At 42.5% G+C, this 18,374-nt stretch overlaps 1 protein-coding gene across 1 annotated transcript in view; it reads left to right on the top strand.

The window, feature by feature from the left end:
* The first annotated feature begins 2,106 nt into the window (after window positions 1-2,106).
* The window catches only part of LOC131245236 (beta-amylase 2, chloroplastic-like), a 30,411-nt gene continuing 14,143 nt past the window's right edge, over window positions 2,107-18,374 (top strand). Inside the window, exons 1-2 of the mRNA XM_058244547.1 lie at window positions 2,107-2,584; window positions 11,590-11,800. Of these exons, the coding sequence (XP_058100530.1) occupies window positions 2,484-2,584; window positions 11,590-11,800 (312 nt within the window). The 5' untranslated portion in view covers window positions 2,107-2,483. The remainder of the gene's footprint in view (window positions 2,585-11,589; window positions 11,801-18,374) is intronic.

Raw genomic sequence — 18,374 nt, 5'->3', positions numbered from 1 at the left:
AAGATAAGGTTGATCCAAATCTCAAGTGGACCACAAAGTGTTGATTGAATGCCCACCATTAAAAACTTCTTGGGGCCATGACAGTTTTGGATCTGGCTGAATTTATTTATTTATTCTTCTGTATGACCTGGTCAACCGGTTAGATGTCAAATAACCATTATAGTGTCCCCTAGGAGGTTCCCTGGTAGGTTTTTAATGGTGGACATTCAATCACATGGTGTAGCCTTAAAATTATCTTATCTTTCAAATTGGATGGATGGCTTAAATAAAACACATGCATCATGGTGGGTCCACATAGCACTGACCAATAGCCACATGGCCGGTGGCAGCATCACTAGCCAGACCTTGTCAATTCAAAGGAGATCAAAGTTACATGGGCTCCAAAACGATGTATTTATTATATCCACACTATTCATCCACTTTGAAGATCGTTTTATAGCATTAGTTAAAGAAAAATAAAAAATCATACCCAATGCTCAGCTTAACCAAGAAACAAATAACAGTGGTATAATCATTTTCACCTTTAAAACATTTGTAGGGCCACCTTGATGTTTATTTTCCATCTAATCTATTCATAAGGTCACAAAGACATGGATGAAGTGTAAAAGCAAATATGACATTGATCCAAAACTTCTGTGACTCCAAAAGAGTTTCTATGGTAACCGTTCAATCCCACACTTCATTTTGCAGTGTAATCCACTTTATCTTTAGATGTATCTTATTTTTCGGCTCAAGAATTACGACTATCTCTCCATATGGATGGACAGTTTGGATATAACACATACCTAGTAATGAGACCCATAGAACTTGCTGACGTCAACATACCACTAGATCGCTGGTGTGCCGTGTGTGGTACACCAGCCATTCCGCTTTGTAATTTCCTACACAAGTGGCATATTGGCGGGAAAGATGATGCCTTACCACCAGGTGACCCAATGCGACGTAGCTACATGATGTCGGGACTCTATTGTGGCCACGGTGACGTATGTATTTTATCCACGCCGTCCATCCGTTTTTCCATATAATATTAGGGCATGAGCCCAAAATTGAAGCATATCCAGAGCTCACGTGGAACATACTACGGAAAACAGTGGGATAGTGACGTCCACCGTTGAAACATTCCTAGGGCACACATCGATGTTTTTATGTAATCCAACCTGTTCATAAGGTCGAACAGACCTGGATGAGGGGAAAAATCAAATATAAAGTTGATCTGGCTCTTAAGAAGATTTCAACGGTACGCGTTCAACCCCACTCTTTACTGTTGTATGGTCCACTTTAGCTTTATATACGCTTCAGTTTTGGGCTACTACAGTAAAATGATATAGAAAAACGTATGGACGGCGTAGATAAAACACATAAATCACGGTGGGCTCCACGGAGTCCTGACACCCCGTAGCTACGTGGTGTTAATACGCGTAGCTACGTCGTGTTGGGTCACTACCAATGGGCAACGCCCAGGAAGCATGGGTAAAATCATACACCTGGAGGGGTATTTTCATCTTTTTCCATTTCCATTTATTATGCAATGTCGATGTGCTCTCCCCTTCCATCCATCGTTGTGATTAGAGCTGTACACGAGCCGAGTAAACTTGATTACTCACTCGACTCGATTTAAAATTACTCGACTCGACATGAGTTTAATACGCGTTTTGATTACGATTAGAGTACGAGCTGAGTAACACTTGACTTGATACTTGACTCATGTGCTTGACTCGTACTCAACTCGGTACTTGACTTGTACTATGGTGTATTGATTTATTATCAGTAGTTTTTTTAATAAATTGTTAATATATGTTAATATAAAAATTGCTAAAATGTTAATATATGTTAATATAGTTAATATATGTTAAAATTATTAATATATGTTAATACAGTTAATATATGCTAAATTTGTTGCTTGAAAATCCTACTTGAATTAGGCTCAAATTCAGATTTGGACTCGTAAACTCGAACTCAACTTGGCTCGATTTCTGCGCATGATCGGACAAGTAGAGCACCAGCGGGAAATTCAAACTCATGCTCGAGTGGAGCCGAGTACGCGTAGGACAAGGGCAGTGCAAGCCGAGTCAATACTCGGCTCGGCTCGACTCGTGTACAGCTCTAGTTGCGATTCCCTGCACCAGCTCGGCTTGCTCCGGCACGGTCCAACTCGCCCGAGTCAAGACCATTCCCTCCCTCCGCCACCGACTCGCATTCTCTTCACGCATCTATTCTTCCAAGCCCTCCTCCGGCGGGGATGGCTCCGATCCTCCCGATGACGATATTCCCGGCAATTTCCTCCCCGGCTTCCATCCGCAGCCTCACTCCTCCCGCAAGGCGGTGTCCATCTTCGTGACCCTCCCGCCCGACATCTTCAACTCTTTGTGGCCGGTGACGCGGCGACAGCTGTTATCGATTTCGTTGAGATCACAAGCGTCGTGTGGCGTGGAGGGCGTTGTAGTCGAGGTGAGGGATCGTTGAAAGAGATTCTCCCGGAGTTTATGATTGGGCCGGGTATTCTGACGTTGTACAGTTGGCGCAGCAGTATGGGCGTGCTCGCAATGATGGCTTTCCATCAGTACCGGAAACAGCTCGGCGATTGGTATTTCAACATTCTCTTGCTTTCTTGCTTAGAATTTTGGTTCTTGTTCACGAGATTGTGTTTATTGCTTTCTTGAATTATTGTGATGTGGAAGTTGTCTTTACTGTCCAAAATGTGGACCCCGCCATGGAGGGGCATAGCTCAAAGTATCACAGGCACGGACTATTCTAATTGCGCAATTGATGGTCGTTTCCCCATTGTATTTCGATCCTCGTAATTTTTTTCCCTTTCTGTAACCTGTTTGATGGTCACTTATCTGATGGTTAGAAGAATCCGATCAGTATGAAAATTTGGGTTATGCCTCATCATTGATAGTGAGTCTGCCGTTTGGATGGCTTAGATCGAGTGCATGTTGCCTTACTTTGCCGGAGTGTAGTTTAGTTGTTCTTCCTTTTTATTTTTTTTAGTTGTTTTGAAAAAAAAATAATCTGGCGTTGAAATGATCAAGTCTCTCGTCTTGCTGTCTTCTTCCCTCGCTTGCCTACCAAATTGTTAGTGTGAGAAGATAATCCTGCAGCTGAATTCTACCATGCTTGTGCCAGCATTTCAACAGACGTGCAATCTAGATAAAAGATCATATGATATTAGGCTATTCTTGAAATTACTGCCTCATCTTTCACTCTCAGAGAGGTTGATCCGCCTTGTGCTCCAATGCCAGAACAAGAACCCATGGCAATAAGTTTTTGAATTCGGCCTTCCAATTGCAAGGACTGATTACTGTAGAAATGTTCTAACTATCACCCTGGGCCTAAAGAATGGTTACGACCTTTTAATGGCCAAATGGGTTTTACCATGGTCGTATCTATTCTAATAAAACATAAAAAGCAGGAAAATGGGAATATGAGCTGTGGTGGGGCTCATGGAGTATTGGAGTTTGGAAACATTGATTTTTTATTTTTTTATTTTTACTGCAATTTTTTGCTCTTCTGAATTGTTTTTCAGTGAAATAACAAAATTTATTAAAATTTATTTTATTCATCAGCCTTCATTCTTCTTGCAAGAAGTGGCGTTATATTCCATAACATCACACCATTATATTTGAAAACCATCAAACTGAAATAATAGCTATTACCAGGTCTTCAACACGGTGTTATGACCCTGTAACAGCAGGCCGGTGCTAAAGCAGCCGTGAAACAGAATAACATAAAAAAAAGAAAAAAGAAAAAAGAATAGCACAGAACATCTTGCCCAAGGGAGTAGGTGTTTTTCATTGAAAATGGTGCTATAATCCATTCTGTATTGCTGCCATGGTTTTAAAGAAATGGCTTCCATACATAACTCTCTATTTGTTATAAATTAATATGGGTCATTAATCATTATTCAGGAAGCGGATTGCGTCCTGCCCCTGCCTGGACGGACATCGGTCCAGGCAGGGGCTCTGTGGGGTCCTCTGTGATGTATGGGTTTTATCCACGCCGTTCATCCATTTTTCCAAATCATTTTAATATAGTAGGCCAAAAACGAAGTATATCCAATGGTCAAATGGACTACACCACAGGAAGCAACGGTGATGATGATGCCCATTGTTGAAACCTTTGTAGGGCTCACTGTGATGTTTATTTATCTTCCAACCTGTTCATAAGGTCACATAGACTTGGATGAAGGGGAAACACAACTATCACCTTGATCCACAACTTCTGCAGCTCCCAAGAAGTTTTTAATGGTGAGCATTCAATCCCCAATCTGTGGTCCACTTGAGCCTTGGATCTGTCTCATTTTTGGGTTCATACACTAAAATGATCTTTCATAGTGGATGGACAGCTTGGATAAAATCCATACATCACGGTGGACCCCACAAAGCCTTGCCTAGATGGATTATGGTCCGCGTAGGGGCAGGATGCTATCCGCTTCCCATTGCCTCATTTTTGGGTTCATAACCTAAAATGATCTTTCAACGTGGATGGATGGCATAGATAAAATCCATACATCACGGTGGACCCCACAAAGCCCAGCCTGGACGGATTATGGTCCAGGTAGAGGCAGGATGCTATCCGCTTCCCATTATTCAATAGGCATTTCTTTACATTACACAACTGAAAATGATTGTTCCTGAATTAACAACTGTTGTAGTGGCTGCCGTTATGTTTTTTAAAATATTCAGTCATAATTCTGCCATTATTGAGAAACTGACCATCATTTTGAAAATATGGCTGTCACTTAGCAGGTGTTTTATTAACATGATGGAAGGTGATCATTCCCATTACAAGAACCATAATAATGGGTTCGGTGATTTTAATTTTAATTTTTTATAACAACGTTATCAACCCACTTGGGATGTGCTGTAAGAACTCTATTTAGTGGGCCTCACTGATCAACGGTTTGGATTGTCATACAGATGGACTGGATGATTGAGTAGACCAGTGGGCCCCACTTCAGGTGATGCGCTGCGCAGTCTATCTGTGCAGCTCTGCGTACTAGGGCTAGAATGCTATAGCTGTCTTACGCAGACAGCAGTTTGAGCTGAACTAGGATACTACAATGTGGAGCGTGGGAGAGAGAGAGTTGTGATGGGTTTCAAACTCTCTCTCCACAAACTCTATATTAGAGAGCTGGGTCCCCAATCCTACACCACAGCAGAAATTCGAGTCCCATCTTGTGAATTGCAGAAAGGGTGTGAAGGAGAGGAAGATCCTAAGCTCTACAGAAATTCTGGTATTCTGGTATTCTTATCCGGCTTCCATGGTGGCGTCTCATCTAGGTACGCTATCTAAACCCCTGCTCGCCATGTCCCATGCTCAGACAGATCCGTGGGCCTATTCCGCATAAAGGTTTTGTAGCTAATGGCTCAGAACATTTGGTTTGCAAACTTAAGAAGTCCATCTATGGGTTGAAACAGGCATCGCGACAGTGATACCTTAAGTTTCATGAAGTAATTTCTTCATATGGATTTGTAGAAAACACTGCAGATGAATGTATATACATTAAAACCAGTGGGAGTAAGTTCGTTATGATGATTTTGTATGTTGATGACATTCTGTTAGCTAGCAGTGATACCAGGATGTTGAGCGACACCAAGAAATTCTTATCTCAAAGGTTTCAAATGAAAGACCTTGGTGAAGCTTCTTACGTCATCGACATTGAGATTTGCTGTGACAGAACACTTGGACTGCTCAGCTTGTCACAGAGGGCTTATATTACTAGGGTACTCGAAAGGTATGGCATGCAAAATTGTGCTTCAGGAAAGTCGCCCATTGTGAATGACGACAAATTTGGTTTATTTCAGTGTCTAAAGAATGATTTAGAAAAGAATCGAATGAAAGAATTTCCGTACGCAGTATGCTCAAGTCTGTACGCGACCGGACATTGCCTTTGTCACTGGAATGTTGGGAAGATATCTATCTAATCCAGGAATGCAACATTGGATAGCTGCAAAGAAAGCATTATGGTATCTTCAGAGAAAGAAAGACTTCAGACTCACATACAGAAGGTCTGATCAATTGGAATTGATCGGATATTCAGATGCAGACTTCGCAGGCTGCGTTGATACTAAGAAGTCTACTTCAGGATACATCTTCATGATGGTGGGAGGAGCTGTGTCATGGAAAAGCATGAAACTATCTACCACAGTCTCATCCACTATGGAAGCTGAATTTATTGCCTGCCATGAGGCATCTAATCAGGCACTATGGTTACAGAGTTTCTTCTCAGGTTTGCGGGTACTGGAGCATATCCCGAAACCATTGAGAATATTTTGCGATAATTCGACTGCTATTTCCTTCTCTAGTAACAACAAGCATTCGTCAAGGTCGAGGCACATCGACATCAAGTATCTTGTTGTAAAAGAAAGGGTTCAGAATCATCAAGTGTCCGTGGAATTCATCGACACTAAGCAGATGATTGCAGATCCGCTCACTAAAGGGCTCCCTATCATGCCATTTCAGGAGCATGTAACATCCATGGGAGTCATTGATCCCACAGATGTTTTCAGTTAGTGGGAGTTGAGCGTACTTTGATTTTCACAGACACTTAGAGATCTCGTTTTATACAGTTTGTTAGGATGATTTTGATATAAAGATTTATTTCTACTTCTCTATATATATGCGCAAATTTTGAGTAAGTAGAACTATAGTCGTGTCTCGTTAGAGACATGTAAAAGCTTCAAGACCTCTTAAGGATAGACACATAACATCACACTAAAGTGTGTAATCCTTATACCACATTTCCTAGTTCGTGATCTATGTCGTTAAGATTGCAAGTATTTGTAATCGCGCTTAGACTCACTTCGCCTAAATTAAATGTTGTGATGACTGCCGCGTTTCGATACTGACTATCTTGATGGACCAGATTGAATAGCATTACTCATACTGTCCAACTGTTTTCATTGGTTAACCATTTGAATATTTTCTTAAAAGATCAAAACTTGTTTTCAAAATAATTCTATATGACTATCATCAACGTTGCTCAATGAGGCCCAAGTGGGAGAATGTAAGAACTCTATTTAGTGGGCCTCACTGATCAACGGTCTGGATTGTCATACAGATGGACTGGATGATTGAGTAGACTAGTGGGCCCCACTTCAGGTGATGCGTTGCGTAGTCTATCTGTGCAGCTCTGCGTACTAGGGCTAGAATGCTATAGCTGTCTTACGCAGACAGCAGTTTGAGCTGAACTAGGATACTACAATGTGGAGCGTGGGAGAGAGAGAGTTGTGATGGGTTTCAAACTCTCTCTCCACAAACTCTATATTAGAGAGCTGGGTCCCCGATCCTACACCACGGCAGAAATTCGAGTCCCATCTTGTGAATTGCAGAAAGGGTGTGAAGGAGAGGAAGATCCTAAGCTCTACAGAAATTCTGGTATTCTTATCCGGCTTCCATGGTGGCGTCTCATCTAGGTGCGCTATCTAAACCCTTGCTCGCCATGTCCCATGCACAGACAGATCCTTGGGCCTATTCCGCATAAAGATTAAGTCCCACATGTGCCACATTCATATCCTTGAATCTTAGGGCAAAACCACATTTTTTTTTTCTTTTTTCTCTGATTGGGTGCAACCTTAGGTGCAAGATCCTTCTAACTAGGCATCACCCATGCTTCCCTGCTTTGGACTCTTGCTCCCACTCCCACTCTTGCTTCCTATTTATTTATATTTGTTTGCATTTTGAAGAAGAAGCTTCCCCACTCCTGCACCTGAATTTGTTGCTGCTTTGCTTCATGCTTCATGCAACTATAGGTGCAACGCCAGATTTGATATTTCACAACTTAGAAATGCTCAAAGAAAAAGGAATATCAAGAAGAGTCAGGTCAAATATTTTGTTTTACCTAGCCAATAAGGACATAAATATTGTAGCTTTAGATCCATGAGAAAAAGGGCCCTAATCACCCATCCTTGTATATTGGAAGCTCAATTCCTTTCTGATTTTTAATTGATTCTTTTTTGTTGCTTGCTCAAACAACCAACAAAACGAGGAATCTCAAAAGGAGCAAATGGCTTGTGATGCTAGAAGAATCCTCACATATTTCCATAACAACCAGCACCTCCAGATCTTGGAAACCAAAAAGACCATGAGGTTCCACCTCCAAACTTGAGGCCTTTGGCCCGTCTAAATGCTATAGTTACTTTATTTCTTCTGAGGAACTTTGTCTAACCTTTATACAAATGTCTGTTAGGCATGTGCTTAAATGAATGGATGCACCTTCTCTCCACACCTATCAGTTTTTGACAGAATATGTAGCAACCAAATAAGGCCCCTGTCCCTAAAATTCTTATGAACTCATTAGTATGTAATCATGATTTAATTGTTTCTGCACAAAGTTTGAAAAATGAGATATTTTATGTGATAATGAATAATGATACATTCTTTGCACAAACCAGTAAAGGCAATTGCCAGGCATTTGCTGTCCCTTAGAAGATGGGACATTCCCTTGTGGTAGAAAGGTGTGGGACCTTATACCAGTGAGTTGTTTGGAGCTATGATCCACACCTGTAGGGTAGCTTATTCAACTGTGGAGATGTGATTGCACTCAGCAGGCTTGTGAATGCAAGACTTATGTTCATGTTTTAGCTTGCTGCATCCATGGGATGGTCCTTGTTGATGTGTGTAAAAAACAGATGGCTGTGGGATCACTCATCCCTTTCGATTAATGTGTTCCATATGCCAGCGGGTTGCTTGCAGCCATCATTGATGCCTGTCGGATAGCTTGTTGAACTATGTGTGGAGAGGTGATGGCCGGCTTGTGAGTGCTAGATTCATTTTGTTATTTATTGTAGCTTGCTGCACCCATTGGACTTGTGCTAAGAGCTTTGTGCAATGTCTTTTAGTTCATGTGAAGTGGCATTTCATGGTAAGGAACCGGAGATTTTTATGCTGAAACACAATGCAAATTTGCTGGACTCATCCTTGAAACATTTGAGTTACTTAATCTGATGCATGTCTTGAATATCACAACGGATGGTGATGGATGTGATTCTGCGATAGTGGTCAATTATCTGTTTATTTGCTTGTATAAAGGATGCAATGCAAGGAGGTCTGAGAACCTGATCTTTACTCCATTCCCAATGATATTGCTCCCTTCTGTCCCTTTTTTTTTTGGCATTTCTCAGGGCCTTTTGTGTTTGTCATCTGGAGAATAAAGGCCAAATTTCTTAGCTGTAGCCAAGCTAGTGTACACATTATGTCGATGTTTAAGATTTTATACAGGACAAAACCCTTGCTGACAACATTGAGTTACCTCCCTTCAACTTTTGGAAATTGCTCCTTCCCCTGATCTCATTGTGGACTTTGCCTTATCAACCAAGCTTGCACTTGTATCTAGAATAGAGCCTTGTATGGCATCCAAAGCACCAATGTGCAGTTATAAGTATCTAATCACAACCTACTTCTGCTGGACTTCTCTGTTCCACTTTCCAATTTGTCAGATTGCATATTCATCATCTCAAGAATTACCACCATCTTCATAATTTGAAGCTTCTCTGTGGTTAACATGATTAGCAGTCGGGTTGCAAAACTTGGGGGATTATCCTCAACAAATTTATTATATGAACCTCAACAGAACCTCGACAAAAGGGAAATTTTATGGGATGGCTATAAGACCTGCCATGCTTTATGGCAAAATGCTGGGCTGTTAAGGAACAACATGTTCATACTTCATAGGATGAGTGTAGCTGAAATGAGGATGTTGAGATTGGATTAGTGGCAAAACAAGGACAGAATTAGAAATGAATGCATTCGAGGGAATTTAGGAGTAGCACCAATAGGTGATAATATGAAGGAACATAGAATTTAGATGGTTTGGTCATGTGCATCAGAGACTAAGAACTACACAAATTAGGAGTGAATTGGTACAAGTTAAAGGCTCTAAAAGGGCAAGGGAAAGGTCCAAAAAGATGTGGGTGGGGGTAAGTGAGAATAGACTTGAAGCCCTTTGGTCTATAACTGAAGTTATGGCCAGTGGTAGAGTGGAATGATGTAATAGGATTCATCTAGTGGACCCCAATTAGTGGGGATAAGGCTATGATGATGATGATGCTTCCTGACTCTCCAACAACTCTGGCATCTAACTAATCCCTTCCTGAGGTAGAACTCTCTCACCATTCTGCCATTAGAGAGGTTCATCACCCAATTCCCCATCTTTCCTCAGACTGCGGTATCTGGAAGACACCTTTTCTGCCTGCATTTTACCACATATTCTAATGAATTGTCCCAATTTTCCTCGATATCATTAGAAGCTCTACATCCCAGCACCATAATTGAAGGCAATGGAACCACTGCCATACCCATTTCTTCATTATGCATAAGCCTTTTAATAGGACTGCAATTTTCTCTCAAGTCCATAGTATCACTCTGCTATCCTCCCATAGAACTGAGTTCAGTAAAAGTCTCTAGGTCTTCCAAACCGATGCTTAGAAAAATTCAAAATCTCTGCCTGGTGAACCTTGCAAAATAACAGGTCAAACAGAGATCCTGCGGGATATGCACCACTACAGAGTTGTTTTTGTGTCTCCCACTGGTTCGCTTTGACTGCTCATATAGCCAGCTTTTGCCACATGCAACCTACACTATTATCTCCACAGCAATATCTTCCATCAAGTAAGCTGCATTAGCCTTTTCCATTATAATGTTTCCAGTTTTGACCTCCAACCCATCCGTGCTATAATAGCACACCCCACCCCACCCACCCACCCCCCGAATTTTTATCACTTAATGTTGTACCAATGTGAGCAGGTGGTTTTGAATCGCTTTCTTCACTGCTTTGAAAATGTTTGCTTGAATCTTTATGGCACTCGTTGATTTATTTTGCCATTTTAGTATTTGTTTTTTGTTTACTCCTTGCCTTTCTTTCTAGTAATTTTTGTGCTGTTCTTGGGTCTCCGTCCCTGTTGGTTCTTATCTTTTATGTTTTGCTGTTTCCTTCTTTTTGCTTGTTCTGTCACGAAAATGTTCTTTGGTGCTCCCTAGGGACACCGTACCATTTATAGTAGGGTTTATTGAATAAAAGAGACCAGAAGTAAAACAATCTTTGGTAGCTTCTGAGGTTTTAGGTCCTTTGATTGGTCGAAATGCTTAGAACATTTTTTAATTTGGGGCCTGTGGCTACACATCTCCAGGTCTCGTCTTTTTGTGAAAGAAAAGAATCTGATATTTTCTGCTTTTACTCTGACTTAAAAACAAACTGCAAGCGACAAGAGACCTGGTGATGTGGAGCTGGGCTGCTGGTTGAGGCCTTTTGTGGAATTTTAATCCTTTTTGAGTTGTGACAACCAAACATGCGCTAATGTTGTTATTGTTTTTATCCTATACCTTTTGGTGCATTATTGATTTCCTCAATCATATGAGTTTAGATTGTTTATTGAATTATGATGCCTTGAGTTCTTTCTCCATTTGATGTTATCATTGTTTTTTCTTTGTCTGCATTATTTATCCATCTTAAGCATGAGTGGTTGTTTATGGGTTATGGATTTTTCTTCATTTTTTTTTTCTCTTCCTTTGAAATCTTTTGATATGATGTATTGGGACTGAGGGATTCCACAAACCACCAGCCCCCCCTTTCCACTTCCTACATCAAAGGATCCTTCTTCTTCAATGGGTGCTTGAAGAGATGGACAAGGAACCGGATTTGGCTCATTTGGACAGGTTTGGAATAAGAAACCAGGAATACATATCCCTGGGATGCATTGAAGTGCCCATTCTTAGAGGTCGATCTCCTATTAAAGTCTATTTGGATTTTATGATGAATTTTCGAAACACTTTCAGAGAGTATCTTGGAGTGGTCATAACAGTAAGATGTTATCCGTCAACTCATCAGATTCTGCATTTTGGGTGCACAAATGGGTTGCAAACCATTTCAAATGTAGGCTTCACCAGCGATTGTTACTTTAGTTTGCAAGGCATTCAAGTTGGGATGGGTCCTGCTGGTGAACTGAGATATCCTTCTCGCCCTTCCGAGAAGTTGTCCTGGTCATGGCGGCACTCGTGGGAAATTGGAGAGTTTCGGTGCTATGATAAGGTAGCCAAGTGGATTCGTCTGCATTTGGATTCCCGTCCACTAATCTACTGTTCTTGTGCATTGAAGAACTATTTTGTTAATATTCTCATTTATTCAAATCATGTCTTCTACACCTTGCTTTGCATCGATCTTGTTTCTTCTTTCACATGTCGGTACATGATTGCTTCGTTGAATGCCTGTGCACAAAATGTTGGGATGCCTGAGTGGGGAAATGCGGATCCTCTCGATGCTGATAGCCTGACGCACGCTCCAGAAGATACAAGCTTCTTCCGAAGTGATGATGGTACTTGGAACACACCCTATGGTCATTTCTTTCTTGAATGGTATGCTAGAATGCTGCTTCAACATGGAGAGAGGCTTTCCATGGCTGCAGTGGCCATCTTCTTTGGTACTGGTGTAAAGATTTCAGCAAAAGTAGCTGGCATTCACTGGCACTACAGCACGAGCTTGTTAGACAGACTGAAATATACCTTGTATAGCTAGCATACCTTATATAGTTGGTTTTCCATAGGTAGATGATTCTGATTTTATTTCTTTCCTTGTATAGATACTGTAATCTCTATATATTCAACCCCTTTGGGTTGTCTCAAATACACAAAAGCTTTCAGCTCCTCTCGGTTTACATGGTATCAAAGCATCACTGATCCAAATCCGGCACCACCTGTCAAATCCGACCACCCCTGCGTCGTCCGGCCACCCCTGTTGCGTCGTCCGATCATCCCTCTGCTCGTCCAGCGCCATCTGCTGCTCGTCCCGCGGCCCCTATTGAAGATTCGACCACCCCTGCATCGTCCGACCGTCCCCTGTTGAAGATCCGACCACCCCTGCGCGTCCGACCGTCCCCTGTTGAAGATCCGACCACCCTGTGTCGTCCGACCGTCCCCTGTTGAAGATCCGACCACCCTCTGCCCGTCTGACCACCCGTCCGACCACCACTGCTCGTCCAGCGTCGCCCCTCTGCTCATCCAGCGTCGCCCGGTCACCTCATCCAGATCTGTTGCTCGTTCTCTTAAAGTTCCAGCAACCTCATCCAGATCTGTTGCTCCCATCCAGATCTGTTGACAATCTGTTGCTGTTGCTGCTGCGTCGCCGGATCTACATTTTCCAGATCCAGAGGTCCTGTTGCTGTTCCTATTCCGCCAAGATCCAGATACTGCTACCCGTTGGATATCTCCGGCTGTACGGTACACCTAAAACATTCTTCTGCTGCAACTCTTTGCGTGCTTTATATTAATTCCGATCAATGGACAAGAACTCATCACGTACAGAGGCCCCAAGGTGTAGTTTTGATGGTACCAACTATTCACTATGGGCCATCCATTTTCAGAACTTCCTGAAGGGTCGTGGTTTGTGGGGACTAATTGATGGATCTGTTACTATTCCCACTTTCACGGATGCCTATAAATTGGCTGATTGGGAAATGAACAATGGACGGATTATTACTTGGATTCTCGATTCGGTCGATCGGTCCATTGCTGTTGGCCTCACACCTCATCGCACAGCTAAGGCAATGTGGGACCATCTTCAGACAATTTATCAACAAAGTAATGCGGCCCGGTCATATCGTCTGGAACAGGATCTCGTTAATCTTACTCAGGGTGACGACAGTATTCAATTATTTTATTCTAAAATTGTCACAATTTGGACTGAGATGGCCTTGATGGATCCAATATTTCCTAATGACTTTAGGATTTTCCAAACTATGCGTGAGAGTGCGCAAGTTCGCCAATTTCTTATGAAACTGCGTCCTGAATTCGAGCATTGTCGAGCTGCTCTCTTGAACCGTAGCCCTACTCCTTCATTGAATTCGGTTATTAATGATCTATTGCCTGAGGAACAACGACTGAAAGTTTTATTACTTCCTTCCTCGACTCCGGGATCATCTGATATGGTGCTTGCTGTGTCCACCACTACACCAACACGTGGCTCCTCTCTTTTAACCTGTCGCGGCTGCAACAAGGTGGGTCATGTTGTCGCTCAATGCAAAGAATGGTGCGCTTATTGTCGACGAACTGGTCATGGTATTCAAGACTGTCGTACACGTGCATATGCATCTTCTTCTGTCCGTGGACGTGGTGGTCGTGGCCGTGGCCGTGGTCGTGCTCTTTCTGCTACTACTGCCACTATTTCTTCTGAGCCGACTGTTACTGATTCTCCATCTACTGTTTCTGCTGAAGGTCTTTCATCTCCGTTGACTCCTGTGATGCTCCAGCAAATCGTTCAGGCCCTTTCTGCGGCCGGTATGTCAGGTATATCCCCATCTTCTACATGGTTCTTCGATTCGGGTGCTTCCAATCATATGATCGGTGCTGTATCCCATCTTCGTGACATTCGTCCCTACACCGGCAATCAGGCTATTTCTACTGCGGATGGCACTAGACTACCTATTCAGTCTGTTGGATCATTGACTTTCTCTCCTTCTGCTCATCGCCAGTTCACCCTTCGTGATGTGTTTCATGTCCCTAACCTCTCCTCCAATTTAATTTCAGTTGGTCAACTCACATCAAATAACTGCTTAGTCATATTTCTTCCCAACTGTTGTTTTGTGCAGGATCTGGCGACGGGGAAGGTACTTGGGAGGGGTAGGCGGCATGGTCGTCTGTACGTGCTGGATTTTGATCCATCTGTCACTCCGGCTCGTTGTTTCTTTTCTCCTTCTTCATCAGATATTTCTTTGGTAAATAAATTGTGGAAACTATGACACTTTCGCCTGGGTCATCCACATTCCGATCGGTTACTTCAGTTAATTTCGTCTGGCATGTTAGGGAATATTTCTCTTAATAAAAATGATTTGGATTATTCTTGTTCTTCCTGTTGTCTTTCAAAAAGTAAGTGTGTTCCATTTTCCCTAAGTACTACAAAATCATCTTCTATGTTTGAACTTGTGCATACGGATGTCTGGGGTCCTTCACCAATTATGTCTCTCTCTGGGTTACGATACTATGTTATATTCATTGATGATTTCACACGTTACACTTGGATTTACTTTCTGCAATCGAAGTCACAGGTTTTTGAAAAATTCAAGTTATTTCACTCTATGGTGAAGACTCAATTTCGGGTTTCAGGTCAAACTCTCCGCTCTGACTCAGGGGGGGAATATCTCTCAACTGATTTTCGTACATTTCTTCAAGGGCATGAAATTATTCATCAAACCACCTGTTCTGATACTCCACAACAGAACGAGGTGGCTGAAAGAAAAAATCGTCATATTGTTGAAACTGCCAACACCCTGATGACAGCTATGAGTGTTCCTTGTTCTTTCTAGGCTGAAGCAATGTTACATTCCGTCTACTTGATTAACCGGATGCCAACCAAAGTTCTGAACAGTAAATCTCCTTACTCTGTTCTCACTGGCTTACCTCCTGCATATTCCACATTTCGTGTTTTTGGTTGTATCTGTTATGTTCACTTGGCTTCACGTGAACGTAACAAACTATCTCCAAAATCAGTCAAATATATGTACTTGGGATTTGGGGAAACTCAGAAGGGTTTTCGATGTTATGATCCGGTTTCTCGTCGTGTTCGGGTTTCACGACATGTTGTTTTTCTTAAGCACATTGCTTTTCATTCATCTCTTCCTCCTCCGCACACTCCAAACTCTCCCGGTCTAACTGCCTTTCCAGAAATTCCGTTTGCCTCAAGTACTCTCCCTCGTCCGTTGCAGGTTTACTCACGTCGACCACGTATAGATCCACCACCTATTACTCAACCCGAACCTACTGTACCCGTTGCTGATCCCGAACTTACCTCGATCCGTCGTTCCGCTCGTGAACATCGAGCGCCTGATCGGTTGATTTGCTCTATGTCTGCCATGAATGCTACTCTGGATACCGTTTCTATTCCTCCTTCATACTCTCAGGAAGCCACTCATGATTGTTGGAAGAAGGTTATGGCAGAAGAACTTGCAGCATTGGAAGATAATCATACGTGAGACATTGTCACTCGACCTGCTGACCAACAGCTAATTTGTAGCAAATAGATTTATTCGGTCAAACTCAAGTCTGATGGATCATTGGATCGATACAAGGCTCGACTTGTCGCTCAGGGATACAAACAGGAATACGGAATTGATTATGATGAGACTTTCGCTCCCGTGTCCAAGATGAAAACTGTTCGTACCCTTCTGGCTATATCTTCTGTTCGCTCATGGCCACTCGCTCAGATGGATGTGAAAAATGCCTTTCTTCATGGAGATCTTCAAGAAACCGTGTATTTGAAACCTCCTCCTGGCTCCTTAATCCCTGACAATAAGGTATGTTGCCTAAAGAAAGCCCTGTACGGCCTCAAACAGGCACCTCGGGCATGGTTCCAACGTTTTCACGATGTTGTTACGGGTGCTGGCTTTACTCAAAGTGGTCATGACCCATCCTTATTTTTGCGCATCACTGCTCACGGAATTGTCATTGTTCTGGTCTATGTTGACAACCTCCTACTGACTGGTAGCGATACTGCTGGTATCTCGGCTTTAAAGGAAGTTCTGCAATCCTCCTTCAAGATGAAAGACCTCGGCCATCTTACATACTTTCTTGGGCTTGAAATTTAACGTTCTAAACGTGGGATCCTGGTCAGCCAGCGTAAATATGCCAAGGATCTTCTCGCTTTGGCATCATTGACAGATCAGAAAACAGTTCAGACTCCCTTAGAACTTAACATTCATTATGGCCGTGACGATGGTGATTTACTTGCACAGCCTGACTTATATCGTCGTTTGGTTGGGAGTCTGGTTTACTTAACTATGACTCGCCTGATATTGCCTATGCTGTCCAAGTCGTCAGTCAGTTTGTATCTGCTCCTCGGACTCTTCATATGACTACGGTGTTACGCATCATACGGTACCTACGTGGGACTCTAGATCGATCACTGTTCTTCTCCTCCACGGCGACTCTGGACCTTTGTGCTTATTCGGATGCTGATTGGGCTGGTTGCGCTCTCACACGAAGATCTACCACTGGCTACTGTGTTTTTCTCTGCACTTCTCTCATCTCTTGGAAGTGTAAGAAGCAGGCCACTGTTTCCAAATCAAGCACAGAAGCCGAGTATCGAGCGATGTCTGCTGCGTGTAGTGAGCTTGTTTGGTTACGTGGACTTCTTTCCGACTTCGGCATTCCTGTGCAGAATCCTACTCCACTCCATGTTGATAATCTCAGTGCCATTCAGATTGCCTCTAACCCGGTTTTTCATGAACAGACGAAGCATATTGAAGTTAATTGTCACTTTATCCGTGAGAAATTTCAGTTTGGGCTCATTTCTCTACCACATGTTGCATCCCATGATCAGATTGCAAACATTTTCACCAAGTCCCTAACTTCTGCACGTCACTCATTTCTCGTTGGCAAACTATTACTTGTTGATGACCCGCATTAGTTTGAGGGGGGATGTTAGACAGACTGAAATATATCTTGTATAGCTAGCATACCTTATATAGTTGGTTTTCCATAGGTAGATGATTCTGATTTTATTTCTTTCCATGTATAGATACTGTAATCTCTATATATTCAACCCTTTTGGGTTGTCTCAAATACATAAAAGCTTTCAGCTCCTCTCGGTTTACAGAGCTCTCATCCATTTGAGTTAACAGCCGGCTATTACAATACTTTGACTAGAGATGGCTACTTCCCAATCACTCGCATGCTCAGTAGGTACAACATGACCTTGTGCTGCACGTGCTTTGACATGCGAGATGAGGATGAGTTGAAGATTGACCAGAGCAGCAGCCCAGAAGGGTTCGTCAGACAAGGCATATCTACCTCTAGGAAGAGCAAGATACCTCTCATGGGTGAGAACTCCACAAAGAGGTGCGATGATACATCATTGGAGCCGATTGTGAAGAACTCGAAGCTTTACATGGATGGCATGCCCACAAAGTCTCTCTCTTTCAACTTTTTGAGGATGGATGGACACATGTTTGAGTCTGATAATTGGAGCTGCTTTGTTCAGTTTGTTATGCAGATGTCGGATGGAAGGACTTTTCAGGCCAAGTTAGGTTTCGGAGGGAGGGAATCACACCGATCTTCAGATGCTGAGTTAGGAGCTGAGGAAGTGCGAATAGATTTTGCATGTTACTGAAATGCCTCCTGTCTCTCAGTCTATACACTGTAACATGAGCTGTGTATTCTTTGTACCGGCGCTGAGAAATAATCTGAAATTACATTTCAATACAATTCTTTTGTGAGATTTTTTTACAGCGGCAGAGTTGCAGGGAAAATGCATGCAGAGGTTGAGGTCCCTTTCTTTCCAGTGTTCTTGGTTTTGAGGTTTGCTACAAAGTGGCCCATAACTTGACTCAACCTCTATCCAGGCCGTCCATTTCAAAATTCATCACCCTAATTAATAACAAACTTCCGGC

This window comes from Magnolia sinica, chromosome 5 (genome assembly GCF_029962835.1).
Source record: "Magnolia sinica isolate HGM2019 chromosome 5, MsV1, whole genome shotgun sequence".
Lineage (NCBI taxonomy): Eukaryota > Viridiplantae > Streptophyta > Magnoliopsida > Magnoliales > Magnoliaceae > Magnolia > Magnolia sinica.
This window is presented reverse-complemented; position numbering and strand designations above follow the sequence as displayed.